At 39.8% G+C, this 19881-nt stretch overlaps 1 protein-coding gene across 1 annotated transcript in view; it reads right to left on the reverse strand.

The window, feature by feature from the left end:
• Positions 1 to 1584: 1584 nt before the first annotated feature.
• Positions 1585 to 19881, reverse strand: part of MTCL1 (microtubule crosslinking factor 1) — a 124070-nt gene continuing 105773 nt past the window's right edge. The window contains exons 14-18 of the mRNA XM_015406597.1: positions 15675 to 15977; positions 14353 to 14384; positions 11858 to 13409; positions 8044 to 8101; positions 1585 to 1658 (exon numbers count right to left, since the gene is read on the reverse strand). Of these exons, the coding sequence (XP_015262083.1) occupies positions 8063 to 8101; positions 11858 to 13409; positions 14353 to 14384; positions 15675 to 15977 (1926 nt within the window). The 3' untranslated portion in view covers positions 1585 to 1658; positions 8044 to 8062. The remainder of the gene's footprint in view (positions 1659 to 8043; positions 8102 to 11857; positions 13410 to 14352; positions 14385 to 15674; positions 15978 to 19881) is intronic.

Raw genomic sequence — 19881 nt, forward strand, 5'->3', positions numbered from 1 at the left:
CTGTGCATTTGCTCCCCGGCACGATCAGATGCCGGGGAGATGGGGAGAAAGGCACGGGAGTCTGCTGAACAGCGCATGTCGGAGCATGCGCAGTTCGGCAAGGAGCCGGGGATGCGCTAGCGAAAGAACGTGCCGGCGATCCCACGGCCGGCATTGCTGCGGCCGTTCGAAAAGAACCACCTCGGTAGGTGGTTCTTTTTTGGAGCGGATTATCGCTGGAAGGGCCGGATCGGGGACGGACACGGCACGCTTCCCAGATGTTGCGGTGGGATCGCGCCCGTTTGCTCCGCCCCCGTTCCGTCCCTCTCCCGGCCCTAATCCTCTCGTGTGACCGGGGCCAAAGAATACTATATGTCCTGACATAGTTCTATTACATACTTATTTTACACATTTTCATTGTTTCTATTATTTTTCTCAAGAACTTGCCCACTTAGGAATAACAACTTCAAAGTGCAAGAGCAATTTGTAAATACTGAGGAGTTTTATTTCCACACCACATGGTCTCAAACAGACTCTTAAAACAAGACCAGTTACACTTGAGTATGCCCAGAGTTCTCAGTGCTTTCCCACAAACAAGGGAAATTCTCAGTAAACACTGTACATAGCCAGTTGAATTGTTAACAATTATTTAAAAACCAGGGTGGGGGTTTTTGTACAATCAATGCACCAACATTAAAAGTACAGTACAGATAAAGTCACAACAATATTACAGTGAAAGTGACAGACACACATTGATATGACAGTGAGAGTACAGTTGCGGTATGTACATGCACTAAAGTGCTAGGAACCTAAAAACATGCAAATCTTTGTGTACTGTACAAGCTCATTTATTTAAGACTTTCTGAGGCTCCCCCCTTCTTTCTAAACATTTCTTATTCCCTGTATTCCCCTCTTGTTTAAGACAACTCTAGTCAACTACTTCAATGGCTTTCTTCACTAATTAAAATTTACTGCTTCAGACATGCTAAAGCACCTTTATGATTTTTTTGCTTTTTTACAAAATGGTAATTGACATAATAAAATTAATTTTAAGATTCTAATTTTATACCAGAAATTAACCTAAGAGCCAGCCCACAAAACTCAAACCTTAACAGTGCAAATATGACAGAAGGCAGTCAGTAGTCAGACAGCAAGAGAGAGAACACATTCAGTTTCCTTTGAAACATAATGTATACTTTATTTAAAATCTTACCTTTATCTGCATATCTTTTTAGACCTTTTCATTAATATACTGTGTGTAGAAAAGATGGAGGCAAAAATAGTTTTCTGAGTTATGATAAAAATAAGTTATTACAGGCACGTTTTCATTCTAGAGCCATCTCTCTGTTTCACAGGTTGTACTCTAAAGCAGGTGCATTCTAGAACATTCGTTGACCTCTACTAATTGGACTCTTCTCGCTGACAGAGACTGGCCATGATAATGGTGCTACTATGTAAAAAACAGTGAATTATTCTGTGATAATTCATGCGGACTTGCATCACTGGTTTGGGTCCTCCAATGGCAGTTCCTTGCTTCCATATTCCTCCTCAGTTAACTGAGATTGAGAGCCAGTAGGGGAATGTGAAGCCCATCGGGAAGGTGGGCGCCGATTCGCTGGTCTCTCTGGCCGGGAGAAGCAGGATTCTAAGGGTGGAGCTAGTGCGGAACATGGTAGTTCCTTTGTAGCAAAAAAAAAAAGGAAAGGAACAACATTACTAACTCATATATTGCTCAGTCAGACATGATATATAACTAAAACTAAAGCTACTCATCATCTGTAATTAGGTTTAATAAAACTAAGAAAACTAATTTATGGAGACAGTTCTAGTTCTTGATTTATTTCCCCTTTAATTAATGGAGGAAAACATGGAAGAATGAGTAGAGAGAGTTTAAGCAAATGGAAGTATATGATAAACATCCAATTACTAAAATTTGGTAATGATTGTGTGGAACGGATTGCACAAGACAGAAGACTAGACTAGCTGATGGACTGCACCTAGATGGGGCTGTCGCCAGTTCACTAGACAGTACAATTTTGTGGAATGCCCATGCTGTCTAATCAAAATCACTTTTTAAAACCAGCTTTTCTTCAGGTAGAGGTTATATCCAGTCTTGGAACCACACTAGGAGAACAGTGGCCTTTAAAAGCTTTTTTAGGTGGAAGGGTACATGGTCTGGTACAATGGTATCCCCCAGTGCACCTTTTGCTGCATTTACATTGCTACCAGCCATTTTATAAGGATTTGGCACTAGGGTTGCCAGGTCTTACCTGTATCCCGGCGGGGGGCTACAGCCCAGCTTCTGTAGTCTTATCATAGATAATAATGAGTTATCATAGAGTTTTTACCCAAATGCTAGAGCATCCCCTGCATGCTGTGCCTGGCACAATGACGTCACCTCTGGTGACGTGCCGGGCACATCAGGGTTCTTCAAGGGCAGGGCTCCCCCCGCTGGCCAGCAGCAAATTGGGGGCCCTGAAAGCGGGGAAAACCCCACCCCCATAGGGGGGTTGGCAACCCTATTTGGCACTCAGATCTGCCACTATCTCATTTAATTTGGTTTTAAATGTCTGTAGCTTAGAAACCTACAGTTTATTGTCCTACTTGAATATGTTCATGTTTATTATTATTTAGCAATTTTGTTTGAGACATGGCTAAAGTAAAATAACATAAATGAAATACATGATCCAGGGTAATTTCATGATATCCCAAAAAAAGAGAGGAGGGAAAAACTAAACCAAGCAAAAACCTCCAAAGAAGTTTAGAAAACTTATGGAGGGCCAAAAGTAAAAAACATAAGTAAGTATACACAAAACAGTGTTTATTTCAAAGACATAAAAACCTTGTAGGGGCCCAAGTAAAGCCTCATAAAATGTTAAAAGTGACAAATGCACAAATAATACAAAGTACAAAATACACCAAGCAACAAAGTCCCTGTAACACATGTAAGGCGATAACAATAATATAGGACCAAAAATGGAACAGTCTGCTCTGATAAGGCAATTTTACTTGCACACTTAGGACCTAAACTGGAAGGTACATATTAGTACTGATATTATTTCCAGTATATACAACTACTTCTGACACAAGGCCAGATATATTTGTGGCCCCAAATAGAAATCTTTTGGTGTGTCATTCAATTCCATATTGGAACATGCTTGTGAGCCGAAATGCGTCAGGTCATACACTGTCCTTTTTGTGCATTTGTGACTTTTAACATTTTATGAGGCTTTACCTGGGCCCCTACAAGGTTTTTATATGTCTTTGAAATAAACACTCTTTTGTCTATACTTACTTTTGTTTTTAATTTTTGGCCCTCAATAAGTTTTCTAAACTTCCTTTGGAGGTAATTCCATGCCATCAGAATATCTATAATAAATTATCAACAAGTCCTCATTAAGCAACATGAATGAACTGTCATTCAGTTTTATGCAGTGTAGCCCAGTCTAAGTCAATTGAATTCAATAGGTTTAGACTGGGGTAACTCTGCATAGGCTCAGCTGTTAAGTCAGACTGCTTTCATTGTCTAGAAGAAACTTTAAGCCAGGGGTGTCAAACTCATTTGTTACGAGGGCTGAATCTGACATAAATGGGACCTTGTCAGGCAGGGCCACGTGTGCCATAAAATCTAATGCCAGGTAGTAGAGAGATAAACTTTATAAAGGACACAAACACAAAGGGGTGTTGTTGTTGTTTTACTTAAAATCATGCTTAAAACATTAGCACTCTGGCAATCTTTTGTTTATTTAACAGTGTCTGATAACTGACACCTCTTGCCCTGAATTATTGCTTAAAAATGCCTGTGCTGTTGCAATCTTGAGTACGCTGTTCAGGTGTGTATCTGTAAGCTGCAAACCTACAATGACGCAGCAGCAGCAGAACTGGAAGAAGAAGCAGGAGACAGCCAGTTCCACTGTGGGCCTGATAGAAGCCCTCCGGGGGCCTGATACGGCCCCCAGGCCACATGTTTGACACCCCTGCTTTAAGCTTTGCAAAGTGCTTCTGCCAGGTCCAGCCTTAAGACATTTTTGAAAAGTGACAAATCCAAATAATTCACCCCTGCCCTTCACTACTGAACTCTTGGACTGGAGCTTGTGTTTTTATCATAGCATTCAAGAAGAGAAGGAAAGCAGCACCACATTTGGAATCTACCACCTGGACGGATTCAGTTTGTTTCATGGTAACACTGGTCTGGGCTACAGCCCAATTATCAAATCAATCTGTAAGGCAGCCCCTCTGTCTTGGCTACTGCTGTAGTAATTGGTCCTACAGTAACCTGAGTTATCTGAACTGCAGAGTGCTGCAGGTTGAAAGAGAAACTCTCCTCACTGTGATGAAGAGGAAAAACTGAAAGCTGAAAAAAACAAAACTTAATGGGATTGCACTGCAATTGCCTTTTGCACCAGCAGAAAAGTAAGCCTGCTTACATTTGGGGTAGGCAGTCTTTAACTGTGATATTTCACATTGGCACCTTTATTTATATTTCAGGACTGATAATGACTGCAAGCTATGGTAGACTTTTACAAAACTGACAATTTTGCACAGTTTGTGTTGAGATGAGTAAGTACAGAGGTGTTAAACTGTCACAGCAAAGATCATAAAGCTCTAAGCCTTTAACTGTGTGCATTTAGAATAACTGAATGCAGAGGTGCTAAGGTCGTCAGCACACAGAAGAGTAATATGCAAGCATTATATAGGTGAGAGAGTGATATACAAGCTATATAAAAATCAAATCAAAATCCACACATGCAGTAAACAAAGTAAGGTGGTTATATACCCCAGAGGAAAAGTTGTGGAATGAGAAAAACAAAAATGGATTGAAGGATTTTATATCATGCCACGTGTGTTAAATAAAGAATGTCAAAGACTAGAGAGGTTACTCAGCCTGACAAAAAATAAGATGAAGCAGACAAACTGGCACCAAAATATCTTAGTTGTTCTTGTGGTAGAATGTGCTGTACCACTTCATACTGTAGGAGAGGAGAGCCATATTATTAATGCTCACCTAGGTAAACATTTCCTGCCGATTAAAATTAGTGCCTAGCAGTTCGAAAGCAAGAAATTGCAAGTAGATAAATAGGTACCACTTCAGTGGGAAGGTAACAGCGTTCCATGCGCCTTGGTGTTTAGTCATGCCGGCCACATGACCACGGAAACGTCTTCGGACAGCGCTGGCTCTTCGGCTTTGAAACGGAGATGAGCACCGCAAACCCTAGAGTCGGATTCGACTGGCTTTCGAGCAAGGGAACCTTTACCTAAAATTAGTGCACCATGGAAAACAATTCTAATCCAGTCTTTTGTATGTTTATGGTAGTTTTCTATTTAAACAGAATTATCAAAGTGAGGGAACTGTGAATTTGTAATCCAAAAACCTGCAGTTTGAAGTGGTACAGTCCACTACAAGCCATCTTACTCCATCGTATGTCTAGCCAAGCACAGATTCGAACCTGGATCTCCCAGATCCTAGTCTTACAGTCTAACTACTATACCTAGGGAAATACCTGGAGAGTTTGGGGGTGAAGCCTGTGAAGGGCAGGGTCTGAGAAGGGAAGGGACCTCAGCATAATGGCATAGAGTCCACCCTCCACTGCAGCCATTTTCTCCAGGGGAACTGATCTTGATCGTCTGGAGATCAGATGTAATAGTGGGAGATCTCCAGGTTCCACCTGGAGGTTAGCAACCCTAACTATAGCACACCGGCTCATGATGAGATGATAGCAAGAAAGAGAGTATGCATACACAAAAGATGAATGGCCTTGACTTAACAGAAATTGGCTGCATTTATAGTCTTTCATCAGGGACCCCAAACATGTTAACAGAGAGGAAAGGAACACTGGCACATTCTGGGGGTAAGGGTGCCTGAAATGAAGTGGAAATATTATATTATGCAGAGGAGGTCAGATTTGAACAAGAGGTAAAACCCCGACATAACAGAGCAACCCAGACAAAATGTTATCCAAAAATATAAACCAGGAATACCATCAATATATGAGAGCGTGCACAATTAGAAGATTATCATAGAGTGCATATACAAGAAGCCCATCAATCAACATTGAATAAGAAGTACATGACTACTCCTAGAAAGGAGATATTAAGTTTGCAGTTTATTAACCATTACTGGTAGGTACGATTTGCTAAAATTGCCACTGGATGGAAATATGCTTTAAAATATCTTTTACCTGCTGTAGAGAAGGGTGGACTGAAATTATGATTTTCCAGACAACTGAATATACAGTTTGCATTTAATAGAATGGAAATAAATCTTAGAGCTAAATTAATTTTTTCAATCAACTTTCTCCCATTTCTTTTAGCCCTTTAAATCAGATACTGTTAGCCAACTTCAACAGAAAAATAGAACATTTTTCAGCACACTCCAATTACACTGTATATGGCTATACAGTACCCTCAGGGTACGTTTGGTAAATTGTTGCCATACATGGTTATGTTTAAGTCTGATGCTTACATAGTGTTCACTCTTACAGCAGACAAGACTAATTTTCTCCAGTGCAAAAGAGGACTGTGCTGCATTGCACTAAGTAGCAAGCAAGCAATTCCTAGTAACTAAGGCTAGAATGCCAGAGTTCATAGATAAACAGATTTCTCACCAAGGATTGATGTACATTTTGTAGTAGAGGTTTGCTGTGTGGTCTCTTGGTGAATATCACTGAATGTGAAAGGGAAGTGCATGTTTGTGAGCATATGGCAACATGTAGAATGAGACACAAATGGCTGTGATTCTTGGATACAGTCACATGATGTTTAAGGACACTATACTTTTTACAGTGTTTAGTGAGAGTCGAGTACTATGCATATGGCAAACATAGCTGCTATGCACAGTCTCACCTGCGTTGTACTGGCAGTGCAAAATATATTCTGGGTGCCAGAATGATTACTAATTTATAGACATCCCCCCCCCCCAAATGTGTGCACAGGAAACAGTGTTTAAAAGAGCAAGATCCAAAGATTTAGGGGAACCCCCTCCCCAAATCTTTATTCCTATGGATGGAACCCTTACAGATCGTGCTATATTTAAAATCTCTTTGTTTCTTAGACCAAACAATGTAAAGCTACCTTATTTCAACATTTGCACCGATTTCTTTTATACCAAGGGGGCTTCCTTCTATAGAACACTGAGCAGTCTAACCTAAGTTCTTAGGATGCACACAGACAGGGTTTGCCAGAGTTTTTGTTCTTGTGTGTGTGGGGTGGGTGAGCCTGTCTTCCCTTGCCTTGCCAATATTTATGACACATTTAGAGTAAAACAGAGTGACTTTTCTTATACAGTGCTCCACAGCTCAACTTTTGTATGTTTGCATATATACAAGCCAAGGTTTGTTGTGTGTCTCTTGATGTTCCTACTAAGCATGAAGGGGAAGCCTGTTCTCATCATGTAGAGTATTCTTTGCATTTCATCTGAGATGAAAATTAGTCACCATGCAATGAAACTATTACAATGACTATGCTACCATGCAAAAATTGCAATCATTTCATAAATAACATGACAATCAGAATCTAGTCTGTACGAACTAGGCAAGCTGAAATGCAGATTCTTGAAAGTTTCATGTTCTTGATTTCTAGAATTTTCATTAACTGAATTTTATGGACTGGATTTAAATTGCCAAGCGCAATCAGTGAATGGTGCTAGTACATGACCCTAACCCTGGTGGGGGGACAAAATCAGCTTTGCTCCATTGATTGTGAAACTGCCAGTTATGTTAGTTAATGCATGATGATTTAAAATGCATGATAATTAAAAAACCCTTTTAAAGTACACTATGGCCATGCTAAACCTAGAAAATATTAATTAAACCAAATTGGTTCATCTGAATTCCATGGAATGTATTTGGTTTAAGATTAAATAACTTGGTTTAAACCATCTGTGAGTTACCATTAGAACCATGTTCAGGGGGAATATTTTAAGGACAGAGCTTTATACACATGGTCCTGATCTACATGGAATCCACTTTTAGGTCAATCATAAGGAATGCTGTTGCTTGTTTAGTTTACAATTTCTCCACCACGTAAAAGAAAACATTTCTGAAAACAAAGGAAGAAAGGACTTACAGCAGTGAGGCAGGCAGGGTTAGGGTCCCCAGGGGGCAGTTAGTAAGACAGTTTGGTTCTGGACACAGACAGACAGAGGAAAAAAAGAGAGGAAGTAGATTGGAAAGAATATTTAAACCAGAGATTTGTAGTCAGCACTGAAGAGTTCTTCAGATTTCACTACTACTGTTAAGTGTTACAGCCTTTATTAGATAGGCTAAATAGAAAAAGGCAGTAAACCGTTAACATCACACGTAGAAAGTGAACGGGGAACCTTTTCTCCTCCAAATTTAGTGTTATCCCTGGACTTAAAAGAGTGTATCTGGTGGATTAGTATATTTACCAGCCTATGCCAGCTCATCTTTTTTGTCTATTTTTTTAAAGGTCAGGGATAGTTCATGTTGCTAGAAATGTACATGAAAGCTCTGGAAGGCTAATTGCATCTTGTGGACATGAATTGGCTCTTGCGCCTTTGAAACCCTATTTAGAATTGCATCTTGTGGACATGAACTGGCTCTTGCGCCTTTGAAACCCTATTTAGGAAGGCAGCAAAACAAACAAACAAACAAAAAAAGACAAAGCATTCTAATGCTGTCTTTTATTTCCTTTCCACCTGTTTGTCAGCAGTGTGCACAATATGCCATTGGGAACATAATATGAGAAGTGTCAGGAGTAGAACAGCAACTAGCCTTTCTTGGCAGATAATGTGGACTCCTGGGTTTTCTTCAGCGGCACTTCTTTTTTCCTGAGTGATTGCTGATATATGCAAAGTACTTGCCGGCCCAGGGAAAAGATTTTTGATCATGCTTTTGTGAGAGCAATCAAATAAGAACCAGGAAAAAATAATTTTTCAGCATTAGCGTAAATAAATTTCATTACTAAATACTCAGACAGAAATTTAATGAAATAAAAGAATAAGTCATTCTTAAAAATTGCATTCTATAAATATGAATTTAGCTACTGCCCCAGGACAGGTTAAAACTAGTTATAAAACAGTTCCTACTGTGTATGCCTTTGTGTACACATAATGCACAAACAGATGTATTCGCACAAGTATTTTACACTGTAGCAAGATTCATACAAGGTATCTTAACAGGAAAATTTGACGAAAACTATAGGAAGAAGCATAAATGAAATAGCAATAAGCTTATAACTGGCATTCCATGCAGGTATTCCGAGTCAGTAATACATCATGTCAGGAGTACGAAAACAAATTCTTCCACTAGTATGATCAGATCAGGGAAAGGTAAGTAAAGCCAGCTATGAGAACTGTGAAAGCAGCAGTACTGACATGATGCTTTACTTTGCACAGCATGCCATTTTAGGTGAAGCTCAGTTAAGCAAAGGTAATCTGAATGGAAGCCACAACATACTCCCGAGACTTATTTGCTATAAGTGATCTATACCCCTTCTCACAAGTAGTACTGTGTGAAAGTTCCATCTCTGAAGTCAAACTTTACAAAGTTCTCCAACCCCATACACATTGGTGGAATATGCAGAATACTAAAAGGTCCATGGATGTAACCCATATATCTGGACAACTGCCTCTGGAAGCCAAATAAATGAAGAAATAAGGCTGAGAGTGGCTTACTTAAGGCCATCCACGGCCATTTTGTATAGGCACATTAGCTGAAACAATCCACCGATATGTGGATATTGTTTCATGGGTCACGGCACCAGCTCCTCTTTCTGGGGTGGGGAGGGGGATCCAAAGATTCTGATGAGGAGGAGACTGAGGCCCTGGAATTTTGCCTGGAAGCAACACCTAAGACACCCCCCCTCTATGTCCAGAAAGAGCCCTAGAAGTCTGTGTATCTGGCTAGGTCAGCTATCTCAACTTAGGTGATTCCCCATATTCTTCTTCAGACTGCGAGTTTGCTCAGTGGACCTCAGCCAAGAGCAGAGCAATGTCAAACTGTTGTCATCTTAAAATTATCAGCCCATAAACTGGTATCCTAAGAGCTACCAAATTAGAAACAACCTCCACATATGTGATCATTTTGCCTAAATGTTCGCTGAATATTTTTACTATTATATGCCACTTCCAAATGAAGTGTAACATTATTAATGTATCTAATTCTCACTTTGTATGTGAGATGTTAAAATGTGAAGTTTTTAAAGAACACCCTACTGATTTTAAATTATCATGATGATAAAGACAATTAAAAGCAGTTACGATCACCTGGTTCAAAACCAAGAATATAAGCAATGTAGAATGTGAATATTTTACTTTTTTAAACAACACAAGTTACCACGAAATGCCTCCCAGTGAACTAATGCTTAAACTGGAAAGTGACTCCAGGCTCAAGCCTATTTAAGCAGGACTACATTATATTAGAAGAAAACCTTTTAACTAATACTCACTTTTATATGTGACACTGTGCTATTATTAACTCTCATGCAGGAGAAAAAAATGTACAAATGTACACTGCCCTGCGTGAAAATGACATATCTTTTGCTGCTGTGTTTTTAACTATATGTAAGCATGGCACAATCCTGACACAAAACTGATATAGTTTTCACACATGAAGGTGCACATGCTCTTTTCAGGAAAAAATATAATGTAAACATCATGGACTAAAGAGCAGCAACAGATCAGACTACTTTTGAAGTTAGCAGAAGTTTCAAACATATGCTAGAAAACCCATGTGCTGGACGGCATGAGGTACAGTGCATCCTTCCTGGAACATTCCCATCTTCTAAGACAAAGTTCTAAAACTAACCTCTATAAAGAAGTGAATTTGGTGATAATAGTTCTAGGAAATGACATGACATAAACATGCTCTCTGTGTATCTAGTGGTGATATCTAAACTGCTGTTTCTTGTTAGCCTGTCACAAAAAATGGGCTATTTGTATCCTAAAGCATGTTTATTTTTTAAAAATCCATTTAAATATATCATCATCACAACATATCATCTCTACTTATTCTGTTGATATTTCATGGAAGCCGCTTGAGTGACCTGCTTCCTTACCCCACGCTTCCAAGTCTTATCCGAAACTGGAGAAATGTACATCTCCACTGCAGGGAGATGAATATTTTGTTGCTGCATCAAGAATCTACTGTTAGATGGGACCCAGAAGTGCAGACAAACTGTGAATCACTCATGCATCCTTTTCCTGTGCTTCTTTATATCACTTGAAGTAGCTCCTGTCTCTTACTTTGTGAAACCAACTCAGTGACAGTTTGCCACTGAACTTTTAACAAATGCAAGCCGAAATTATTTTATGAAAGGTAAGAACTTGTTATCAGTTCTGATGGCTTTCCAAAGAATCACATTCAGATTAATCTGAATAGGATCTTAGCCAGCTTCTTCTTGAAAACACCCAAGAAGGACACAATAGCATGGGTCAGGAACAGTTTGGATCTGAAAGCTAGTTGATTTCTAAAAAATTCTGCATGGATGTTATAATAAAAATCCAAGTTCTATGACATGTAATTTCATTTATGTATATGCAACATTTGCAATATAGCTATTCTTAGATATTTTAATATCTACTTATAGTCATGGCATTCCAGTTGGATGCAAAAGTTAACTGAACAAATAAGTTCACTGAAATAATACAGTGCCAGTTCACTGTATATGGACATCTCATGGCTCAATCCATCTGCATGCACCTCTTCTTGCCCCCCCCCCACACATACAAATGTTCCCCAAACTCTCATGTTGGGGAGACAAGGAATCTGTTGTGTTAAAAGTTCAACCAGAGCGTACTGTCCATGATAGATACCACAAATCTATTTCCCTTTGATTTATATCCATTGTAATTAATGCTCACAAATCTGTTTAATGTAGCCTCTAAAAATGTTTTGTAAATGAGGACAAAACTCATTACCTCAATGGATCCTGATTCAGTTTTGACCATTTCTCCTGTGCTGTTTTCATTGCTAAGACTGGGAGGGCTGTGTGAGGCTAGCCTTTTTTCCTCCTTTAAAGCATGCTCCATAAGCTTTTTGTTCAGGATTCTGGCAGCATTTTCTGTAAGAGTATATCCTGGAGGAGCTGACAAGTCTTGTCTGATACTCGTTGTCTCAGCGCCTTCCTCCTTTTCTTGCTCTGTGCCCAAACGGAGGGGACTGGGTGATCTTCCACGGAGACTTGTGCACATGTCTTCCATGGGCCCCAGTTCAGACCTGGGTTCTGCTGACCTAGATCGGCTGCAGGACCTGGAGCATTTCTGCAGAGAGTCATAAACCACAGGGGTATGGTCAATGATATTGAATAAACTGGAGAGGCCATCACTGATGGTGGTATGAACTGGGCTCTCCCTTGTAGTAGTTGATCTGGCCCAAGCAGACTCACTGAAAACTTTCTGAGGTGTACTTGGTAAGGTCCGATTATTCGGCTGATCAGTTTTGGAAAAGGCTTTCTTTTGTAATTTTGGGGAACCGTATTTGGGAGAGCAGCATGCGCGTTCGAATTTGGCCTGGACTTTTTCAATAGCAGGGGCCACTTGCCTGCTTCTTAAGCTTCTTGATGGTGATGACACAGGTGTGGAGACTCCCTTTGGTGTCAGACACTTGTGTGGACTGCTGGTGATGCTACGCAAAGTTTCCGTCTGCAAGCCCACACTGATTGTTTGAGTGGTCTGTGTTCCCATAGTTCTCACTCCATTCGTCTGACAAGCTGTATCTCTGAACTGAAGATCTGTTGAATTTGAATGTATTGCATTTCTGACAGAATAAGCTACCTCCTTCATATCATCACTCATGTTTTTGGACATTTCCAAACTGTGCAATGATGAGGCAAAACCCAAAGTAGTGCAAATAGGATGCTCAATGGGATGAAGATTACTTTCTAGGAAATCGTGATGTTTGGAGAGTTCACAAGACCATCTTCCAAATACTTCTGAAGAAGCACCTTTTGTTTCGCCCATGTTCCCTTTAGCTTTGGCCACAGGAAACAAAAAGTCTGGCTCAGACTGGGCTTTTCCTTCATTACCAGCTAACACTGAGTTATCAAATCTACGGACAACTGGTGGACTATGAAAGACCCTAACCCCCATTTTCTCTGTGACAACCTGGCTCCACAGTGGCTGTTTCTGGCAGTGCTCAGGGCTGGTCATGGTGTTGGTTGTCATAGTAACACTGGTGGTGAGGTACCATGAAGAGGGTTGGAATGGATCTGGAATGGAATTATTTCCTGCCTTCCCAATCTCTGTCCTCTCTGCCCATGTATCTGTAGACCTTTCTGCAGCTCCATTATGGTTTCTGGATGTGCTGTAATCCCAATTTTTGTTGAATTCCTCAATGTATTTCAGATCATCAGGGGATAGAGGAGGTGTTATATCCTCTTTGGTGCTAGAGGAAGGCAGAGTCTTCTCAGGAAGAAAAGGAGAAATATCCATCAAGCGTTTGAACTCTGACATAGAGGAAACCGACATTGCCCTGAAGAAACACACATACAATATTAAATAAAGTGAATGAAATTAGGTATCATTAACACAATTGCAAATTCTTCCAAATACACTGCTGTATAAGACTAGTCAGTTAAATTAAACCATGGTTTTGCATAATGTGTGAACTGAGTCATAAAACAGTATTTACATTTACTTCATTCAAATTTCACAATGTCATTATGTGTTAGTTCCAGCCTTAATACACAAGGTAATTCCTGTCTCTATGGACATCAGAACTTAATTCATACTAAAATATCAAGAAATAAAACCTCCAACCCTAGTACTATAATCACATGGAGTTAGCTAACACAGAAAGCGCAGGAAGCTATTAAAATCAGTGTCATTTTGAGACTATGTAAAACTTTAAAATGAGAATCATATGATGTCAGAAGCCCCAAATTTATGCTTAGGACAGTAAAATACAAATATACACATTACACTACAATGTCAACAAAACGTTCATAAATGAGGGCAAGTGGGAGAAGAACAGATACAATAAGAGGAATAAGAGGAATGAGTACTCCTGACAAAGTAACTGAATCTTCAGGATTTTAAAAATGTGAAGCAGGAAAAACAAATGAAAATATCTGCACTATTACATATTTAGGTGAGCCACACACCCATGGTGGACCCAGCACGTGATGCATCAGAGGCTCTGTGGACTACATTTCCTAGGGTGCTCAAAACAGCATCTGAGGCACTACAGGAGATGGGAGAGGCCATGACAAAGAAGCACTCTTTCTACCCACCTGCCACTGCACCACAAGGCCAGAATAGCAATCAAGAATGAGAAAGGAGGCACAAGAGCCAGCTAAACTATTTTGCTGATTTATTACAGCCAAGGGTGTCTGAGCCCAGTTCTGATAAGAACTCGGTAGAGAGGCAGTTTGCTGACTATTAGTATTTGTGCTTTGTTTTTCCTCTTTACTTACCTTTGAAGATTTCCCTTGCGCATTTCTTCTTCCTGAAAGTAAAATTAAAAGTTAATGTTGTACTTGTATATATTGATATATCTTGTGCCCAGTGGGCTATATTTTCATTAACTTTGAGTACTTCCCAACATTCTTGAAAATCCTTTGAAGAACATGTCTGATTTCTTTTCCACATATTTCGGTAATTAGAAGGGATTTTTCCTTACATGCCTACATATAAATAATTCCCAACTGGATTAGCTAGTATAAATTAAGTAAATCAATAAATCCCCATTGCATTGCATAGTATAATTAGAGCTCTATATACTAAAACATTTTTAAAAGATCTGATTGCAGAGATAATAAATACAAAATACATATCATGTTCGCTTGTGCAATTCTTTTCTGAGCTACCCTGTTTGATATTGGTGACTTAGAGCACTGAAATTAAAATAAAACCTACTCTTTTGACATATATCATCATAAATTTGCCAAACTCCCACAACTTGCATCAGCTAAACTCATTAAATTATTGATATTAAATGTGTGGGCAGACTATTCTTTATATGAGGAACACCGTACAGATTCTTCACAGCATCTATGCGTTGTCATAGCAACTATATTACCCAGCCATTATTCCCACGATAAGCTGCATGTTTTACCAGAAGAATTTGCTTTAGAGTTTAAAGAAAAAAGAGGCATGGTAAAGCATGCAAATTATAAACCGTGACAAAAATGTAACCCCCCCCTAATATTAACAACAAAGATTGGACAATATTTTCCTCTTTATCTTCTCCCTAAAAATGGCGGGGCTGCACAATTCAGACATCCATAAAGTGTAACAGTTGAATATGGTGCATGTCCAAAAAGCCAGTGTTCATATGCCATGCTTGTGCAGACAATTCCTAGAGTGTATGAGGAACTCAAATCTGTTTTTCAGGCCCATACGCACATTACATTTTTGTGGGTGCAAATCTTATGCAAGTGTTATATTGATGCATTGATCCCCAGTCACATGTGCTTCATGGGTGGGATGAGAAAATGAAACCCCAAACTCTACTACTCATAGGGAGAAGAATGTGGAGAAATATTAAGAAAAAATCCATTTAATTACCAAAATACGTAGGGAAGAAATGCTTGTTCATGTGGTCTTCAAACGATTTTCAGGAATTTTAAAGTACACCACTACATTTTACTTCAGTTCGTAACAGAGGACAAACACAAAAATTGGACTCAATTTGGCAATGAATTACTATAAACTGAGATTTAATGAAGCATTCCTCCATTGAACAGCAGCAGAACTAATTGTAGTGTAACTGACAATATAAAAGTGAGGCACATACCTCACTTGCACAACTTAAAAACCTTTCTTGTTCCAATTTCTGAGATTGTGGTTCATCAGCATCGTCAGGAGACTCAAGGGACAATGTGTCTAGAAAGAGGTTTTCTGTGGCAGTGCACCGGTCACTTTCCTTCAGTTTTGACAGTGATCGATCTTCAAATTGCATGGTGTCCGAATCAGAGTAGGATCTTGACCCCACTGGACGAGGCACATGATGGTTCCCTTTATTTGAAAATGAATGAAGGCTAGTTTCTTTTGAGTCACAAAGGATGTTGTCTCCTCTTTTGGAATTTACCTTCTGAAGCTAGGGGAAAAAATCATAAATAAAAAGTGACACATCAAATTGATAATTAATTCAAACTTCAGTGTTTATTCATAACATCTGTATGCTGTCTTTCTACACAATTTGGTATGTTAACTTACATTATTTTCCACAATATTCTCTACAATATTTTGTCCTAGTTTGCATATTCAACTGGTCTCACATATCTTTCAATTTGTAATACTTGTATAAAATAGACTAAACAACTGTCTTGGTGATCCCTAAGAAAGGCAGAGAAATTGGTTTTTAGTAAAGAAATAGTGCTATTTCAAATGGCAGTCCCTTTGAGTTTCCATTTTTTTCAGCAGCATACCCAGATGGGCCTTTTAATACTTATTTATAAATTATATCTCTTAGGAATGCATCCACATGGCAGTTTTCTACAGCTACTATATAGCACTGAACTAGAAGGAATGGAAGATAATTCTAAAAAACAGTCCAACTATCTGATGTGTATGCTTCCATGTGTATGCACTGAAGTCACAGGTTTGGACTGCATCATCTATCATGTACTCTATTTTTGGAGGTGCTATGGCTCAGTGGAAAAACATCTACTGGTATGAAGAGTCCCAGGTGTAATCTACAACATCTCCAGTTAAAAGGATCATGCAACAGGTAGCATGAAAGTCCTCTAGCTGAGGCCCTGGAGAGCGGCTGTCAGTCTGTGTAGACAAGACTGACCTTGGTGGACCAATGCTGTGATTCAGTATAAGGCAGCTTTATGTGTTATCCTGATCCTAATATTTTATTTAGACTCAGGGGTCATTTTGTAGAAAAAGAGGTGCAGGAGCTCATTAGCATAACTCATTAGCATAACTCATTAGCATATGACACACACCCTGACATCACCGGAAGTGTGTCAGAAGGCAACACCCACCGCTCAGGCTCCACTGGACTGTTTTGGATTGCTAGCTATTTGGGGGGGGGACATGCAGAACTGTCCTCGCAGAGGAGGAAGAGCTTGTACCTGAATAAAACTCGGTCTTAAAAGTGTCACTGGACTGTTTTGGGCCAGGGGGGCTCTGCAATTTACCTGGCTGCTTCTTACTCTGACAGAGGGCTGCTGGGAGCAGGGAGTGGGGCTTGTTGCATGTGCCCGCTCCCTGGCTCTTTACTGCCGGAGCTCCGCTCCTGTGCCTTCCTGCAGGAAATGACCCCTGTTTAGACTAGGGGTTATTCATGCAACAAACTAACACAGCCTTCATGTGGATTACAGGTGTCAGTTGTGTTGTTTCAGTCCACGACAGGAAGTTTAAGAAGCCTTCCCATAAATGAGATGAAAACATGTTGAGCAGTATTTGTATATCTTTGTATTTTTCTTTGACTCTTGTATATTATGTTGACTCTGTCACTAGCATTTTGCCTGTGATGTTCCTGATCTCTAGACGCCTCATGTGAGGTCATTTTGAGGACAATACGAGAGCTTGGTGTCAAACTGGGGTTAGTTATGCTTAATTCATCTCTCATATTCAGCCCCTCCTTCATTGTATGGACATGCCATAATTTTTAGTAATACATTAGAGGGTGTGTGCATGTCAATATACCAGAAAGAGAAACAGCTCCTCTTCATAATTAAACAGAAAATATTAGCTGTGGATTAACTGATTCAAAAACCAAATGCAATCACAACCAAAACTTCAAAACTAGGTCTGCTGTTGCATCTCTAAGGAATAACACTGTATTAATCATCTTGAAACAGAATATTTAGAAGCACAGAAAATGTAGGTCAGCATGCTTCTGCGCTTAAGCTCTATTTCCATAATTATCCCAAATGATCTATTTTATGCTTCACATATTCACAAATTTGTGGGCATTTCTCTCATATGTATTATAGTGAAAGCAAACACAAAAGATACATGGGCAACGATTATAGCAAACACATTATCTATTGTGCTATGATATTCTAGATTCTGTTTTCAGAGAACTTCTGTATATTTCAAAAGAGGCAGAGGGCACTGCAAAATATTATACAGAAGCTAATTGCTTCTACAGGAAGGAAGTCTAGCTAATTGCTAAGAAGCTATTGAACTAAAGACCTACTAATCCCTGAATGTTTCCTGCTATAAAAGGGATTGTTTATCAGCCCCAGTGGTTTATATATAGGTGTATAAGCAATAAGCCATTTCGATTGCTATTTCTGACTTCTGAGTCCTCTGGGAATTGTACAATCTACTTTTTAGATTTCTCAGTTGCAAGTCAGAAATACATGCAGACTTTCTAAGAAGTTCAGTGATAATCTACACACATGTCTGCTGGTGGGAGAGAGGAGTCGTTTTGGGGGCTAGGAAAGCTAAGCAGATAGGCAAGCAATTTAATGTGATTTTCAAAGCAAATATATATTGTACTTCAGGCATATTAAGATGTGTAGAAGTGCTACAAAGTTCTTGCAATTGGTTTTACTGGGCTGAGAAGACTAAGGACATTATTATTCAGCTGTATTTAAAAGCTTTACTGCAGCAAAACATGGTGTAGTCAAGTTTTCAGAAGGAACAGAAATGCTGGTACACACTGGTTACAAATGAAAGAGCAGAGTTCATGTATGTGCATTGTTGGAATATTTTATTTATTAATTTACTTATCTGGATATTTTATCCCACTTTTCTCCTACAAAGCAAGACTCAAAGTGGCTTACAAAACAAACAGCAACAAAAATGAACCACAATCACAATACAACAAAAGATAAAAACAGCAGCCAGGAGGTAGGGCTGAGCAGCTGGAGGAACTTGGCCCCTGTTGGAACTGTCTCCCCTGGCAGGCAGCAGCAGCAGCAGCACAGACAGCCTCAGACATCAGCTCATTCGAGTCCTGAGCAGTCAAAGGGGTGGGGCTGAATGGCTGGAGGAACTCGGCCCCTGATGGAACAGTCTCCCCTGACAAGCAGCAGCAGCCACTCATCTTCATAAGCATCATCTTCATAAGCATCCGTAAGCATTACTTTCTTAAGCTTATTGTCATAAACATTCATGAAAAGTCAGGCACACATGACTCTTCTTAGCATTAGTAAATTAAATAATTTATGCTGAGAAATGTAGAGTAGCTGTTGAAAATGTATCCCTTTCCAACAACGACTGTGTGAAACCTGCATAAGTCATTGATGTGTTGCACTGAACAACATACACACAATTTCTTCAACTTAATAACTGGTTCTAAGAATGACCATGATCTAGTCAGAGGTGTCAAATTCATTTGTTATGAGGGCTGGATCTGACATAAATTTCACTTTGTTGGGCCAGGCCATGTGTGCCATAAAATGTAATGCCAGGTACTGGAGATATAAACTTTATGAAGGACACAGGCAAACCCAATCAACATATTATTTTTTACTCAAAATACCAACATGCTTAAAACATTAACACTCTTACACTATTTCCTTACAGTATCTCCATGATGCCCACCCTCCCATTTCTGCCACCCATTACTCATTAGCACTAGGACAGTATACAGGGACATAATGCCCCACCTCTGTCATCTGGCAATAAAGGTAATGACCACTTGCTCGTGGGCTGGAGAAGAGCCCTGGATGGGCTGGTTCTGGCCTGCGGGTCACCCCTCATAAGCTCATAATTATGTTTGCTATTGTCACCAAAGAGTAACACTTTAGTGAACCTGAAATAAAAAATAACACTGAGAGAGTTTAATGAGATCTGAAAATCTGAAACCTATAGTCATAATAAAAGTTCTGAGGGAGTCTGTTGCATTCATTCATTCATGCTGCAAGTATGACAGATAAATAGTCAAGTACAAGAGGGGGACCCGCGATACTCGCGGGGGGGGGAGAAGAGCCCCGTCTCCTCCACCCCCACCCCTCGATCTCCCCGAGGCAGGGGCCTCTCTTCCCCGGCCGCCCTCCCTCCCTCCCCCGCCCCTCCGGGGGGGGGGAGGAGGA

This window comes from Gekko japonicus, unplaced genomic scaffold (assembly GCF_001447785.1).
Source record: "Gekko japonicus isolate JY-2015 unplaced genomic scaffold, Gekko_japonicus_V1.1 scaffold138, whole genome shotgun sequence".
Taxonomy (NCBI): Eukaryota; Metazoa; Chordata; class Lepidosauria; order Squamata; family Gekkonidae; genus Gekko; species Gekko japonicus.